Consider the following 17545-nt stretch of genomic DNA (forward strand, 5'->3'; position numbering starts at 1 on the left):
AGGCAGAAACAGGATATCAGTGTTGGTAATGAAAGAAAGAACAACTTCGGCCATAGTTATGTTTTTATTGTTTCATTGTTAAGCAACAGTTCCAGGTTTTCACTGTGTAAGGTCCAAAATCCACAAAATTATTTCAGCTACATACATTTCATATTTACACATATGTATATATTTATATTATTTATTAATTATAATTATATTTAATATATTCTTAAAGGAAATTATATCCACTGCTGGATAAAGAGCTGCTGGACCAGGGAACTGAAGAACAGAAAAATTCCTAAACCTTACTAGCAACCTCACTGCTAATATTCTGTGATTTTGTTTTTCATGTGACTTTCTTTTATAGACACTTTACATAGAGAAGAAATTATATGAAATGGTTTTGGATAGCAATAACTGATGAACTGAATATATGCACAGCTGGTATTGTTTGAAAGCTTTAAATAAAAATAACCTTCTGAACATTCTTAAAACAGAGTGCAGGATACAAAATACATGTAGAATCTGTGACGCGCTGCAATGTGCTCTGCAGGTGCCATGGGATAGTTTTCAGTATACAATGGCAAGGACAATTAATGTAAGCATGATGCCACAATAACCTGAGGGCAAAACTGTGGACAACAGGATGCATACCTGGGAACAGCTATCAGTCCTTGGGTAAAGGTAATAGAGGTAATCGGGAAGACTTGTGGCAAATCAGGTATTTAAAATCCCAATTACAGCAAGTCACGCTTAATCAGATATCCAAAGACAGAGGATGATAAAGCTTCATACCAGCCACTCACTAGAACTGCCCTGTGTCAAAGAATTATAAGAAAACAAAATCAGCAACAGCTGTAGGAATCCTTCAGCATGAGACTTCCACAGTGATCTCTTTGTCAGATCCTTTGCCCTGAGAAAGGCTCCTCTTGTCTCCCTCCATCTGCACAAATCCTGACACAAGCTAACTGCACGAGGCTCCCTGTAGCAACCCCACGTTCATCAAGAACACGACATCACAGTCCTTTAAGCCCTGTAAGTCAATGGAAATATTCCACCCTTAAGGAAGAATGAACAATTGCTTATGTCACAGACTTGTTCATAATCGCACAGTATATAATATTGAGAAGAAAATATCGTATCAAAGGCATTCAATAAGTTCAGTTTTTCTGTCCAAGTCTGATTCTGGTATGGGCTTGGCCCTTAATCCTTGTATTTTGGTGTACAATTTTTTGTAGTTTCCACAGGGGAAGTTAAGTGCACAATGTGTTTCCTGGAGGACATTAGTAAAACTGGTTACGAGGTTAAAGCTCAATGATTCAAACTCAAGATTTTATCTAATGGATGCTGGAAGCAGTGGAAGTAATTCAAATTGCTTGAAATCATTGCCAAGATGCTTTAGTTGGTAAATAAGCATCTCATGCTTAGGAATGATGGTTATGTAAGAGTAGGGTACTGCCTACAAGAGTACACATTATTCAGTACATGCACATTATTATTGCTTGTTTACATTTACACACAGAAAGACATCCATACATCTGAAGTACAAAACTGAATGTTATTTTAATGAAACTGATCTCTGAGTTCAGTGGAAGACTTTTTAGATAGGATAGTAGCAGTTAGAAAGTAGCCAAAAAAGCAAACAGTATTAATATACATTGCAACTCACCTGAACAACTTAAGACAGAGTATGTGTGTGCATGTGTATGGGAGAAGAAAAACAGCATGTTTATGAATTCACCTGCTCACTGAGAACTTCAAGAAGGCCAGTCCATCAGCACACCATACACTGTCTCATTATTAACTCCTTCTTCATGGATGTTCCTCACCTATCAGGATAATCCTTACAGATCTATCAGTAATTTCATCAGGACCAGATTTATGTGCCCAAGCATGGGTGTGCAGAACACATGAACATCATTCATCTTCCAAGAAGTCAGTTGGAGAAACCACCTTGTCAACAAATCTGAGGATCCATATTCATTCCTCTACAATGTGAGGCACCAGGTCATTAAAAAAAAAAATAAATAATACAGTGTTCATCTTAATTAAGAGCAGTACTTGAGCAGTATTGAAGTGCTTGCAAACCTAGTATTAACCTTAAGAAAACTATTTATTTTCTAAATATATATGTAATACTAAGTTTTAAATAGCAGCAGACCTTTGCTTGAGAAACACACTGAAGAGTAGGTAAAGGATACAGATGAGAACACACAGAGTACGGCATTTCAGTGTAGTGGCAAAGACCAGTTCTGACTACAATACCTTCTACACTGCAGTGCAGCAAGAATTCAAGTTAATGCTTGAGTTTGGTGAATGTATGGAGCGGTCCAAGTGGTTTTCCATTAAAACTGAAAATTCTTCTGCTTTGATTAATACAAATACTACTTCCAATAGAATATTTCCATTAGAGTATCTGCTCCATAATGCAGAAATCCCAGGAGAGATATCACAGCAACACTAATGCAAATTCACGATCGTGCTTATGTTTTTTCTTTAGATTCATTTAAAGAAGAGCCTGAAAAGAATAAAATAAATTACCTTTGCTTTATTCCTCTAGAATCAATTGGTGAATCTACCTGCAACGTTCTGGCACCCCCTAAAGGTACCAGGCTGAATCTTTGACCTGTGGAAAACTATTAAAATGCCAACCTAATTAACAGCCATGTCTTCCAGCTATTTGTCTATACTATGTGAAGTCATCCAGTTCCTCCTAGTTTCACACAATTAAGAACAAGTCTAACTACAGTCCTCAAATTAATCTTTTTTATTAATTTCCTACCTGATATTAAAAGCCTTCCAAAATCCGCAAGGTTTAAGGGAGAAAAGTAATTTTTTCCTTCTATAAACAAGTAGCCTTTCTAGATTTGAAATCTAAGTTAAGACTAATATGCCCAGAGAAGCTGCAGGTTCCCTCTCTCTGGAGGTGCCAAGACAGCCTGATCTAGTGAGTGGCAACCAGCCCATGGCAGTGGAGTTGGAACTGGATGGGTTGTAAGGTCCCTCCCAACCTAAGTCATTCTATAATTACAAAATGGCCATGTCACACAGTGAAGTATTATACATGTATTTGCTGCTACTACACTTTCTAAAGCAGCAGAAAATATGCACCGATCTCTCTCTGGTCAGGAAAAGCTTTTATAATTTCTTCTGAAGTCAAATAGAAGTGAAATTCTTTTCAAGCCCCAAAATACAAGAAACACAGAAGCTATCATCTTCCTAGGCTTCTAGAATTCTGAGATGACTTTGATTAGGTACACAGTATGTTCCTACAGCTTTCACTGAAGAGCTAAGATATACATTTAAAAGGGCTTTGTTGTCCTTAAGTTAATACTATTGCAGATCCCACATTTTGGAGTAGTCAGGCTAAAATCCTGCTCTTGGTTCTGTATTTTTCCTTAATATCACAGTTCCATGAGTTCTGCAGTCACCAAACAATAGTCTAAGGAAAAAACACAGATAGCCTGACAGCTGTAGAGGGCTTACACTGAAAACATCTGACAATCCTTCTTCTGTCTTTAATCTGGTTTTAATGGAAAATAAGCTTTACTCATTTTCTATTTACACCAATGACTTTTTCTATTTCCAGGTTTATCTCACTGCTAACTAAGACTCCCTGGAAGTCTGGAATCAGTTATGTGCAATCTCAAAAATCATTATATTGCTTTTAGAGAAGGGAAAGGAAAAAATTAAATTAAGTACCAGAGCAAAAAAGTTGAAACTGTTTCTGTGATGACATGTGTCCAAGTAATTTGCTAAGATTACATGTGATCCCTACACATATGAATTTTCCAGCCAGCCTCTGAAAGCTACACAATGTGGCAGTATGTGGTTCAAACCAGAACATAGGCATCCAACCCCACATCAGCTCTAGCAGAAACTCCCTTTTATGCCTAAATGGATTCAGAAAGCCTCATAATATTTGAGTCTCATTTAAAATGTCCTACTTCTGAGAAGTCAGTATCCTTCACAAGCACAACCACCAATAACAACATTACTCCATGGCCGTATTCCCCCCCTCCCCGATTTCTAAATAAGCATACAGTTATTTCACCTAGCACTGCAGGCAGTTACCTAGGACAAGACATTTAGAACCAAAAAGCATTTACTAAAGATCCAGTGAATCATTGCAAACCACTAATTATCAAAAAAGAATAAATTTTGTACTACACTGTCAACTGAGTGCACACAGAATAGACTACAACATGTGGAAACGAAACTGTACTAATAGAGTGTGCCTAGAATCTCTGCAAGTAAGGGACTTGAAGGACAGACACTGCTTGCCTAATGACAAAAGGCAGACAGATGTGGTGACAGAGGTGGAGCCTGTACTGAAAGCTTCTTTTTTTCCCCTCATTAAACCCATGCTTAAGCTGTATGTCACTCTGTAACCATTAAGCACTGGGAATGAAAGCTCTGGGCTACTGCTGTAAATTAGGATTTACAAAGATCTAGTACTGGCTTTGAAAATCCTCAAGCAATTAAATAACACGATGGAGGTTAGTATAACGTTTAGTGATATGAAAGTCAAAACATTTTAATGCACAGAAGACATCAATTCTTGCTTAAAACTTGAGTCTCAAGAGGAACCCTATGTTTGCAGTCATTAAAAAGGCAGTTTGAAAGAATGTCCCTTTCAAAGTATTTGCAGAGGCTGTGTGTGTTCTTTTGCACAAGAAGTTTTGAGGAGAGGCTGAAACAAACTAGAGAACGAGAGATGAAAAGGATTTGTTGCTCAGTAAACCTGCTGGTCCTCCTCCAGTAACAAGGCAACTGAGCTCGAACGATTTCCTAGATGAAGTTACACAACTACAGTATGAGATTGCCAAAACACTTGGATAACACAACATCCCACTTGTACAGGCAAACCAGTTTGTCTTGCTGACAAAAGCTTTTAAATTGCACGTTACATTTTAGTTGGTGGAGGGCACAGCAAAATGCTTTGAGAGAAATAGGCCAGAAAAAAGTAACATAAACAAAGGAAGTAAACCCCAGGAGAACTGTCACTGAATCCTACTCCATTTCATAGGTCAGCATGTCTCACAAACATTCCTATCAGTTCTACCCTTCACAACTGTAAACATTTCCAGTAGCTGCAACAGTTTCCATTAAGACAGACGGTATTAGCTATCCTTAGTCCAACATCAACACCAGTAAAACAAGCAGCCCTTAACTGACCTTTCTAGGAAGCTCTCAGGTAATGAGTCACAGCACAGCTCTCTCAATCTTAAAATGTATCCACCAACTTGGAATCAAAGCTTCCAGTTCCCCATGTGATGCTTGGTTCACAATGTAGAATAACTTCTTTGCTCCACAAGTTACAAAACTCTTGGCTTGACTGTCACCTATCTCACACAATAAATACAAACAGTAACCGCTATGAAATATTTTGTATTTAAACTGTAAGCAGAAATAGTGTCCAAGGTTTTCCATACCCTTTCCTCCCAAACGCCCACATAGGTCACAGAACGTTTAATCCAGATCTGTTACATTCAATAAAATGACCAGTTAGATGTCAAAGGAAATGTCTGTACAGACAATGCCTTCTAAAATAAAGATCAGCCTGTACAAGGAAACGTTATTCTGATCTGTCAATTTGCCTGCTCCAGGATATAGAGCTTTTCTTGAATAAGGTCATTATGATTTACTTTCATTCCTCTCCAGCAGGTACAAGTCTGCATCTTTATTTTCTAGCCATTCCACTTGGCAGAAAAAGGAATTACATACCATGCTTTTTCAAATATTCTCACCCAGTCTGAGTTTTATGGGTACTTTTTAAGGCAAGAAAAAATATTTCTAGTGCAGACTTATACATGATGGAATCGCCAGAGAATAAAGATTGACAGTTGATGATGTACAGCCTATGACAGACAAAGTGTGAAACTACCTTTAAAATACTTGAGTGCTTAGCTAGAGCTCATGCACATCAAAGATGAACACCCTGCCACATCTTCTGCAACAACCCCTTTTTAAAGTTTAATCAGAGAAAGAAGTTGGATTGATTTCCCTTTCTATAACAAAGTCACTCCTGCCACAGATTATTTCCACCTCTTGTCCATAACACTGCTACTAAAGAGCAAACATTTCATTTCTTCTAATGCAGGAAAAAGTTTCCTGATGGACCCGAACCAATTCAGGATGGAGCAAACCATATCTTCCCATTCAAATTTCCTCAGCAAGTTTTTCAGGAACAAGATAATACAGAGGCCCAGCAAGGACACCAACAATACATTTTGCTACAGCGTGTTCATTTTTTCCAGTGTGAGGAAGCATTCACTTACAGTTTAACTCACTGTTATGATGAGAATACCAATGCATTTCTTGCAACTTCCAAAACCATTGAACAGTGCTGACAAACACGCATGTTAAAGTCCAGGTTAGCCAGAAAAAAAAGGTGTTTGCTTTATTCTACAGAATGTCTGGATAGAATAAGGAAGCAGCCAGGAGACCAGAAATGCTCTTATTATGATTTCAAGGGAAGATGAGTCTTCAGCACATTCCCAATTGAATAATAGCAGGTAAAAACTGTGGGCACACAAAGGACTGGGGAGTGGGAACCACTTCTGTACAAGCAGGGCTGCAGAACAGACAAATGAAAGGTGCTAAATTCTGGTTTAATTCCTCAGCCTCCTTACTCCCTGAAGAACACTCCTAATACACACTTTCATCTGCATGCTAGCTCACACTTGCACACGCTTCTATGCACTCACACTGATGCCTCTTTACATTCACACACAGCTCCCATGCGTCCATTTGCAGACGCACACTCAGTTCTGCCATCATATGCACATGTCCACATGTACTTACTAACACAACTGCACCTCCTTACATCCAGAGTTGATTTTCCCTCTCTTGAGATTTTCTTACTTAACCAACTGGTCACTCTTCAGCTAAGCATTTTGTATGCTTAACAACAACCTTCAGTTCTGCTAATGGCACTTCTTATTTTGCCTGTACTTAAATACATCAGAATCTAAATGTCGTTAATTTAAAAGATTAATAGAAAATGAAGACCTTTGGTTTGCATGATTCAGAATGCAATGTAATAGCACTTCTCACCTGTAAGAGTAGAACTGCACTTTGCACAACACACATAGGACAGTGAAGATTGTGTGCTGAACTTTAATCTCTCAGATACATCAGACTCTACCACATCTTTCTCAGCAAAGCAGTTAAAAAGCTTATACTTTAACTCTGATTTACAACCCAGCCCATAAGGCAGGATAATTTCACAGAGCAGACATGTGAAACCAGCAAAACACAGGTAACAGTGCACAAGGCACAAACTATTGAATCTGGCACCCAATTGCTTATTTGATGGCCTTTTTTCTTGTAGAATTAGAGAAACTGCAAATGTGTCTATGTAACTACAGCATGGCACTCATAAAGGATCAGACCTGCACGCCTTATTTCAGATTCTGTGACAGGAAAGAAGTAGATATAAAGCTTCCTTCCTCAATTTACTCTGTTCTTTTCTTCAGGATACATTGTAGGCCTTGTTTCAGTCCTAAGCACAAGTCTTTTGGAGATGAGACTAATCATTCCTCTTATCACATCTCCTTTGCTTCTGAAGTACCACACATTTTTTCTAGGTTTTAATTAATGTGCATGTGAATAATCTTCCTCTACAGCATAAAAGCTGTCTCTTTTTAGTCAATATAATGGTAAAATTGGGAAGGAAACCCTTCTTCTCTTACTGCTAAACCTATAAGGCACTCACTTGTTTAGAAATACATCTATAATTTTCATAGAAATGCAAAGAGATTCAAAAGTAGGCACGAACCTAAACTTGAGAGTTTTGCTGTACCAAGGCATGAATGTGTCTGTTCCCACATAAAGTCATTTGACCGATAAGTTTCTGTGCAAGAGTTGCTACATTTAAAACAGATGCATGTAATTAAGCATGCTTCCCTTTATAAAACACATCTAATTACAACAGTATCCTCATGATCAGACTAATATTATTTTTGTTCTTGTGTAGCCCCATATTAAAATTCAGTAAATAAAATTTTATATCATGAAAACATTTACTTATCCTCCCCCTTTCCAATTCTACATTCACCAAACTTCTCACTTACAATACACAGAAGCAGACAAATTCTTACTTTTTTCATTTTCAACTCAGAAAGCCAATCCAAAAGTCAATATACTGCACAACAAAAGCCTTAGCAGGACAACTCAGTACAAGCCTGAGAACGGACAGGCAGAAGATGACATAACGTGGGATGGATTTAGACTCACAAAGTTTTATAAAGATGTCTAGTTCTGTGCCTGAGCTGTTCAGCACCTAAAATAAAGGGGTCCTAGAGTTCCTGCTGCCACGAATAGTTACAGTAATAAGGATAACTCATCTTTATTGCATCTTTTTTTTCTTTCCTTAGTGCTCGAGGATGGATTTCATCCCTAACTCTCCAAATTAACTAGTCTAACAAAATGCTCCTCAGGAGATGCAATAAATACATTATCATTATATGTAATTTAATGATAACTAACACCAAAACAGGTCAGAGAGGCCTCTATCAACTAACCAGAACAACCCACCCAGTAATTTGTTCCAATTAATCACGTGACGTGACCAGAAGCAGATCCACCAAGACTAAACTGCAGGCACTCCCAGTCACCAGATAGGCACACATCCCATCCCCTGGCTGCAGTCACACCAACAGATGTGCCATTGATTACAGAGAAACATATTGGCACAGCCCCAGATAGCCAAGGATCCACTCCACCCAGAAATTCTACACCCTTCAGTTAAAACAGTCAGAGATGAAGTAGTGTAGCATGTGCAGAAAACTAAGTTAGAATACTTACCAGCTTGTCAGTGAACATGAAAACAACGTGATGGAAGTCTTCTCCATACCAAGCAGCAGCAAGGCTTACAACAGCATAGGACCTGTGAGAAAATGGATACAGTCAACCTTCAGTTGTTGGTCATGTTTCTAGAACCACAAGACCTTGGTGCTTGCTTTTTTTCTACTACTGAGAGCAGAGATCTTAAGCTGTGTTTCAGAACAGTTGCCATGGCAGAAGGGCATGCTGGGGCTTCATTCACAGAAACTTATGAATTCATACCATTTTCTTAACAGGCAACAGGTTAGAAATACTCTTTCAACTCAGGCTAGATCTCTTTAAAAGTGACAGCAACTTTAAATTGCTGCTTTTGAGTTGCCCTATCCAAAGACTTAAGTTTTACATATTATTTGGCTTGTAGTAGCTAAAATTAATACACAAAGCTACTGCAGTTCTGGGATGGAAAGATTGGTCTGTAGATTCAACTCATTTGTACAGTAAATAATAAATCGGATCCACATAGTATCTTCTAGAGTGAGAACATCTACATACGAGTTAATGCATTGTGAAGTAAATATTCCTCCCTGCCTAAAGGAAAGACAGACTAAGAAATTATATATATATATATATATATATATATATATATATATATATATACACAGTACATTTTGATTTGTGAAGCACTGGTTACAGTCTGAAGTTCTGAGTTCTCACTTAAGAATCCTGCTAAAGTAAGGCATAAGTCCTCTACATCCATTTTACTCAGGAAATTTGTAGCCTGGCTTAAACGTAAGGAAGTAATTTTGTTGAAAGTCAACCGTTGTTACAACAGGAGCCAACACCCACCACAAGATATAACTCTTATATAGAACAGTGTCCAAGAAGTCAGAATATGACCCTAACCGACAAATTAGCAAAGAAAAAGCATTTCCAACTATTTACATAGACAGATAAACCCGCATAGTATTTATCAGGGAGGAAGTGAGATGTACCTGTTCAAACTGGGGAAAAATTCCAGGCCTAAGTACAAAAGAAAAAGAAAACGTTTGGTGCATACACTAAGCGAACAGAAACCTCACACAACTCTTCTGAAATCAGTGCCTCCCCAAGCAAATAAGAGGCCCAGCAGAGTCTCAGCAGTCAATTAATCCACAGCCTCCCTGCACTGGACAAATTAGGCACTTAACCACTACCTTCTTAAATTTACCATTATTATTTCATTTCCATCTCAGGCTTGTGGTTATATCTATTAATTCATTGCTGTTGAGAAACAGAAAATTACCCCAGCAGCAGCACTTTAGTGGCTAGTAGGTGCTTGTACACATCCCAGGAATCCACATGCTGTGCTAGCTAAGCATGACTTCTTCAGTAACATCATTACCATGCTCAGAGAAGCACAGAGAATAAGCTTATTTGCTCCCCTTCGTTTCTAGTTGTGTTTTCCTAACTCAAATGAAAAATCATTACATGGCTATAATATGGCTTCTTTCAGTGCTGTTGCTTCCAGTGGACAGACTGTGTGGTGAAACAAAGTAGTATCAACACTTACTCAAGACAGCCTTGGTATTACCAGCTGCCTGTGGTTAAAACAGAAGCTAACACTAACGAGTTGGCCTTTCTATCCACTTGGAAGACATAATATTTGCCACTGTTGATGGCAAAAGAAGCATCTGTCTCTGTATTTCACAGAGCAGAGACACAGAAGAGGGAATCTTAGGAGTGAGAATTTAGGGCTCCCGCATCAGAGACATTTGACTACCTAATTCTCTGCTCTGTTGATGCAAGTTTAAGTATCAATAGCCCTCTATTAAATAAAATAATAAGCACACTAGTATCCAGGACCCTTCCTCATATCCCACCCATTTACATTAACATAACGGATAAACACAGCAATGTTAGCCTACAACAGCCTTCTTACTCTGCCATGCTAGATCCAAGAAAATGTTTCTCAATATCAGATTAAATTAACTGCTTCCTTTGCAATACTGAAATCCTAAGCCATTCTCAAACGTTGCAACTTCCTGCATGTTGAAACTGAAATAACAGTTAAGAATCTGAAAAGCATATTCCAAACCGAACAGCTTTTGGTTTAGCTAGGGGGACAGAGTCAGTAGAGATCTGAGCTAAAGAGACCCGAAAATCCCTCACAGAAATACAGGAATTAAGTGGGGGTGAGGGGGAAGCAATAGCTGGAAAAAGAAAAATCTATTTTAAGTGTATCACCATCTTGTAACATAATAGAAGAAAGCAGGAAATAGAACTAAAGCAGGAACACGTAACATAACATACTTGAACAGTGCATTAAAGTGAGTGTATTTTAATCTCTCAGCAAACACCAAGATGTATTTTCCTGCACTCCAGGGCATCTCACACACTGCTCAGGTCAATAGAGATAGGAGCACTGCCTGGACACCCTGATGGTTTAAAGAAGCTGTTTGTGTAAATTGCCACAGATATTTTAATCTCAAGAACTCCAGATCAGCTCAGCACAGGGCACCACAAGAGAAAACTGCATTGGATGTCCTCTACTACCATCGGATCAGATGTCAATACTGGTTCTATCTCTCTCCCTTAATTTTCTTCTTTACTGCTCCCAATAGAGGCAGAAGAAAAAAAGCAGCATATCTTTTAAATACTCAGCAACAAACTGATCTATCTTGCAGTCTTGCAAGTATCTATTCAAAGGCAAGACAGCGTGGCAGAGCATGGTGAGGTTGGTTGGAGGGAGACTTGGTGTGAACTCCTTAAACTGACATACTTACTGGGAAAAAGATGCATGGGCTTCTTTCTCTCCAAGTTCTTAGCAAAAGAAATAAACTGCACCCATATAGCCACATCATGAAAACCTAGCTGCGCTCTAACATTAAACCAGGCTGCACAGGCAAGGATGACTGCATTCCCAGCAGGCCAAACACACTTGTATTGAAACACGAGCCAGAAGAGCAGCCCTTTCCTTCATGATCATACAGCAGGAACCGCTCCTGACAGTGTGTAGGTGCTGGCACTGGGTCCTGGCCACGCAGTCAGGGCAAGTCCACCTGCCAAGAACCAGTCACATTTGAAGAGCCTGTGACAAGCCCAAAGGAGCGGTCCCAACCAGCTCTCCTTGTGCAATGCTGTGGTTTACCCACAGAGAACACAGATCTGCAAGCTTGCAGGTTCTTCCTGTGCATGTTTTTGGCACGCTTTCAACTAGAAATATCACTGTTATGCTTGCTTCAGCTGTTCCATCAATAAGGCTACTCAGGCTCTTGCAATAAGCCACTTGTGATCACCGAGTGCTCATGTGAATTCACTTAGTGAATTCCAGCACCTCCACGACTCAGAAGCAATCTATAAGCAAGAAGAATGCTGACTGACCACAGATCTGTTTCTGAAGTGAAAAAAAGCTGTGGAAAAAACACTGTACAGTAATGAGCAGTGTTTCCTTGGAAGAGGGAAGGCCTGAGTAGCATCAGCCTTACTGCTTTAACAGCTGCCTGCTACCACAGATGTCATTAGTACAGTTTACTTTCCCACACGCTCAAACCAGAAGCTGTGATCTCCAAAACCACTCTGGAATTCCAATGCCCACTGTAAGCAAGCACTCAGAGCCTGGCTGCAGCACAAGTACCTCACTGGGACCGCACAAATCCCTCTGTCGTTCCTCTCACAGAATCACAGAATTGTAGGGGTTGGAAGGGACCTCTAGAGATCATCGAGTCCAACCCCCCTGCCAAAGCAGGCTCCCTACACCATGTCACACAGGTAGGCGTCCAGGCAGGTCTTGAATATCTCCAGAGAAGGAGACTCCACCACCTCCCTGGGCAGCCTGTTCCAGTGCTCCATCACCCTCACTGTAAAGAAGTTCTTCCGCACATTCATGCTGAACTTCCTATGCTGTACTTTCATCCCATTACCCCTAGTCCTATCCCCACACACTACTGAAAAGAGACCAGCCTCACCACTATGGCTCCCACACCTAAGGTATTTATAAACCTGGAACAAGTCCCCTCTCAGCCTTCTTTTTTCAAGGCTAAACAGACCCAGTTCCCTAAGTCTCTCCTCACAGGGGAGACTCATCTGCACGAAGCATTAAAGCAGATACTTCTAAGTGACTCTCAGACACACTGCCAGGCAGCAGAGCCGGAACAGACCGCAAAGTAATACAACTTCTCCAAGAATTTGAAGGCGATACCTCAGCTCAGGAACAAGCTTAGGGAAGTAATACACGCGGCAGAGGTTACACCTCGGATCAAGGTTTATTCCATTAGTTACAGCCATTATATACCTACTCTCTAAAAATAACTTTTTCCAAAGTTACTGTTAGGAGGCGCAGCGCAACGGCGGGAAGCGGGCGGCGCTCCCTCAGAGAGCGCCCACCTACCACAGCCGCCTCGTCCCGCGCGTTGCGTTCCCGCCCCGCCTCCCGCAGCCGCCATGACGGCCCCGCCGTAACCGCCACGTCCCTCAGCGCTCACTCGGCTATCACGTCGCCCCGCGCGGCGCTGCCCAATCAGAGCCCTCCGCGACGCCCTGGAGGGGGTGCTGGCCGGCCAATCGCCGCGCTGCTGGGGGCGGGATCTGTCCCCATGGAAACGAGAGGCCGTGCCGCCGTGACGCCGCCGGTGCCGCATCGTGACGCTCCGCTGCTCGGCGGGACCCTCGAGAGCCGCTCCCCCCGCTCACAACCACCTCTGTTTCCTCTGAGAGGCGGCGGGACGCAAGGTAACATCGCCGTGTCGCTGTCAGGCCTGCGGCGGGTGGGAGGCGCGGGGCAGCTCCTGTCAGGAGGAGCGATGGCCGTGGCGCTGGGCCGGGCCGCGTTGTGCGTTTAATAACGGTAACGCGGCGGAGCGGCCCCCGAGGAGGGGGGTCTGTGGGGGTCTGTGGAGCGTCCGGGGCTGAAGCGGCGGCTTTGGAGCCTTGGCCCGCGGGGAGCTGTGTGTGGGGGCAGCCCTCACCTCCGGCTAAAGAAGCTGATGATCCTCAGGAAGTAACGCTGTGGCGGCTCTTGAAAGCAGCGGGAGGAGCTGAGGCGATACCTGGCGGCGGTATTGATGGGCGGGCATTGCGCTGCCACGGGAAAACCTCGGCTGCTTTGTCCCACAGACCAGGGTGGTCTGGCCAGAAATGCTTGTTGACCATCTGCCTGCTGTAGTACCACGGGGGAACTAAGGAAGATGCTGTAATGCCACATGGACCTCAAAAATAATTCACAAAGTGTGGAATCGTAGCCATAAAGAGGGACACGTGTTTATTTATTTATTTATTTATTTTCTGGAAACAGCATGACGATGGCTTGGTCAGCAAGGAGGAGAAATACCCTGTGTTGCCTGAGTTGTATTTGCTGTAGAGAAATAAAGCCCGGCCTTTCTCAGATTAGACCATCACTGCACCAAAACTAGGACAGCAGTGGTACGTCATGGCGCTGAGGTTCGCCTGGAGAGTTGCTGTGTGTTGTTTGGCATCTAGTTTTCTCACACACTGAAGAAAAATCCAATAGGTGATTCAGTATAGAAACGCTTCTATCCAGATCCTGAAGTGCCTGTCTCTCTCACCTAAACTGGTGAGCATGGGAAAGCTTCCTAGTCCAGAGTATGGGTAGGAGGTGCTTTACTCAGAGAGCTGGGAGGCCCTGGCTCAGCTGCCCATAGAAAGTGTGGGTGCCCCATCCCTGCAGGCACTCAAGGCCAGTCTGGATGCGGCACCTCCAGCTATGGGTGGGTAGCAACTCTGCTGGCAACAGGGGGTTGGAGTTCACTGATCTTTAAGATCCCTTCCAATCTCAGCCATTTTATGATTCTATGAGAAGAAACTCAAGATTTATTTGAAAACACCTTTCATTATGACTTTATAGACCTCTGCGTAAGGCTCAGAAAAGATTTTGACAAAGATCCACATTTGTGTGAATGCTTAAGATCCGCTTATATTTCTTGCCATCAGTTGCTGCACGGTGATCTTTTAGTCATGACACAAGACCTGCCATGGGCTGAAATTATTAATCTATGTGTATTATCTGATGTCTAAAGCTGCCCCCATGTGATACGCATCTGATTTAAACCGGATTCATTAAGGGGAAGAGTGGTAGTTCTTTGTGATAATAAAAAATGTAACGTATTGTAGTACTGACTCACATGTCGGATGTATGAAAATATTGACCCATACTTCTAGCGATACACTGACTAAACAAGTGTGCTTTACAAAAGAAAGATAAAACCCTTTAAAAGCTTGAAAGCCTGCATCAGTGTTGCCTTGATGTGAACTCCTGCGCAACAATGGTGTTTGTTTAATAAAGTCCATTTGTTTGCTTAGCAAGCAGAAGAGATCCTGGGATGCTCCTGTAAGATACCTAACGGAGACACAGGAGCCTTCTGGACTGGGATATTCTTATCTGTAGCTTCAAATGCTGCCGAGTGCTTAAGGGGCAAAATTCATGTTAATCAAAACATCTTCTGCTGAAAATTCTTACATACGTGGTTTGACAGTTGGAAAAATGAAAGAAAATTGTTACAACACTTTTACAGTTGTAAATATGGCTTCATCATTTGTAATTCAGGAAATGTTTAGTCCGTTTTTGTTATTACGTTTCTGCTGCTTTGTGTTCTTTATAAAACAAGAGCGAGTTCTTTTGGCACATTTGGATTCCTGACCGTGTAGAAATCCAAGTGAATTAGAAAACGATGGCAGCTGTCATTAACTGGCTGAATATTTTTACATCTGGCTCCGTGTTAGTTCTAAACTTACTCCTGTAAGCTACAGACTGTTTGCTCTCCAATGGGGAAAAAAGGTTACTGAGGTCCTGATGGAATCAGTGTTTAATTTAATAAGATCATTTCTTGTTGTCTAGAGCAAAATGTGGACTAGTGGGTGATCTCATAGGGTTCTTAAAAGGTTCTTTTATTTGCAGTTAGAGTAAAAGCAACCTTGTCCAAGCAATACTTGTGTTGCAGGTGGTGGCAGACTGGAAATTAGGTTGGTTTTTATACTAGCAGTAGCAAAATTGCTGTTCTCGTTTGTACAAAATGGCTTTGAATCTGTGAGATTCCAGGTTTGCTGGTGTATTTTGTGTTTTGTTGTAGTACAGGAAGCTGTATTGACAGCAGGTTTGTTTTGGTTTGGTTTGTTTTACTTTGTTTTACTTTGCTTTTGAAGTGTATAAGAATCTTATCACTGAATTCAGTGTACATTTTTGTTTGCATATTAGTTTCGTCTTTTCTTGTGAGCCAGCTTTCCTGGTAAGAAGTGATAAAATCAAGCAGGTTCCTTCTGAAAACAAAACCATTATTTCAGCATTCTTCAGTTTGCAAGATAGCTGCATAGAAACTGATACTGCAGTTCTAAAACAACGTTTATAATTCCTTGGAGGCCAGTATCATATAAACACGTGCGTTTGTGTGCACGTGGGTTTTAAAATAATGAACTATTAATGTTGCCACAAAAAGGAAAGAAGCAGTTGTCTTGTCAGGCTTTACTTACAGCAGAGCTACGCATGTGTAAGAGCAGGCTGTGGATGTAGTTGCATTGTAAATAGTATTTGCTTCTTTCAAACTGGAACATTCACACTTTATTCCTATGTAGCATCTGCTGTCATTTGGCTGACTCATTCAATAAAACAGCTGAACTGGTGAGAAGAAAGGATTCTGCTGTCTCTATGTACTTCAGTACGGTTAAGTGAAGCTGTATTTATGTGCAGTCTGATGAAGTAAAAGCTTCACACAGAATCACAGAATGACCCGGGTTGGAAGGGACCTCAAGGATCATGTAGTTCCAACCCCCCTGCCTGGCAGGGCCACCAAACATACACATTTACTAGATCAGGTTGCCCAGGGCCCCGTCCAACCTGGTCTTGAACACCTCCAAGGACGGGGCATCCACAACCTCCCTGGGCAGCCTGTTCCAGGGCCTAACCACTCTCCTAGTGAAGAACTTCCCCCTAACATCCAACCTAAATCTTCCCTCTTTTAACTTAAAACCATTTCCCCATGTCCTACTATTGTCAGCCCTTTCGAAGAGTTTACTCGTGTTCTTGTGCAGAGCAAACTAAGGGGGATGTACTGTAACAATAGATGAGGAAAGCAGTGCAGATTGAAACCTGCTGGGAATTGCTGGTGATGGAGAGAAAAAATCTGAACTTCTGAATCAGAGAAAAGATAATGAAAGGAAAATTACTCCTCTGTCTTGTGCAGGAGGGACATTGACTGAAAGAGGAGTGATGGAAAACAGTGCTTATGTATTATGAAAATGATTAAATCTCATATAGGGAGAAAGCTGTGCAGATGCTTTTGTAATTTGGAAGGTAACTTGTAAAGCAAAAAGTAGTGCAGATTTGAGCTAGTTCAGTTTTCCCCTTGTTTTTTCTGTACATGTCTTTAAGAAATCTAGATCACCAGGTCTGGTGGCCTAAAATAAGGGCTTTTTCTGAGCTGGAAGGGACTTGTATGCTTGTTTCTCAAAACTGCGGTCATATTTTAGCAGTGCAAATACCCATTTAACTCATGGACAGGCGCAGTGAAGGAGGTGCATTACCTTTAGATTCATTAACTTCTGTCCTTGGTTCAGGTCTGACAGCTTACAGGAGTCATGCAGCAAGTCTCCCTGAAAGAACACAAAAGGTGCTGATATGGCAAGTGTTTCTGAACCCAAAATGTGGCCAAATAATGATCTGTTTATGTCTATTTCAAACATCTGAAGTATTGTTTTTCTTAATGAATTGGTGAGCTAATCAATATCTTTTCAATCTTTTCAAATCTTCAAATTTTGACACGGAGCCCTGCTTATCTAAAACATAATG

General features: G+C 41.2%; 2 protein-coding genes across 9 annotated transcripts in view; one reads left to right on the plus strand and one right to left on the minus strand.

The window, feature by feature from the left end:
- On the minus strand, positions 1-13388 carry LOC146760701 (uncharacterized). Of its 7 annotated transcripts, none has more exons than XM_085548611.1 (4): positions 13139-13388; positions 8794-8875; positions 2248-2500; positions 1-1970 (listed from the first exon to the last, which is right to left on the minus strand). In XM_085548611.1, exons 1-2 carry the CDS (start codon positions 13386-13388, stop codon positions 8859-8861), a joined length of 267 nt encoding a protein of 88 aa, XP_085404737.1. In that variant the 3' UTR covers positions 1-1970; positions 2248-2500; positions 8794-8858. The 7 variants fall into 7 exon arrangements, with proteins under 7 accessions (XP_085404737.1, XP_085404733.1, XP_085404734.1 ...); XM_085548607.1 differs by having other exon boundaries at positions 13047-13388; XM_085548608.1 differs by having other exon boundaries at positions 12950-13388.
- The window catches only part of NUCB2 (nucleobindin 2), a 26109-nt gene continuing 21925 nt past the window's right edge, over positions 13362-17545 (plus strand). Inside the window, exons 1-2 of one of the 2 annotated variants that reach the window (XM_085548606.1) lie at positions 13362-13479; positions 14042-14169. The gene's annotated coding sequence lies outside the window, so the exon portion shown is untranslated. The remainder of the gene's footprint in view (positions 13480-14041; positions 14170-17545) is intronic. The other variant, XM_015864126.3, reaches the window with a different exon arrangement.

Source organism: Coturnix japonica, chromosome 5, assembly GCF_054131305.1.
Source record: "Coturnix japonica strain WE chromosome 5, WE-NBRP24, whole genome shotgun sequence".
In the NCBI taxonomy this organism is placed as follows: domain Eukaryota; kingdom Metazoa; phylum Chordata; class Aves; order Galliformes; family Phasianidae; genus Coturnix; species Coturnix japonica.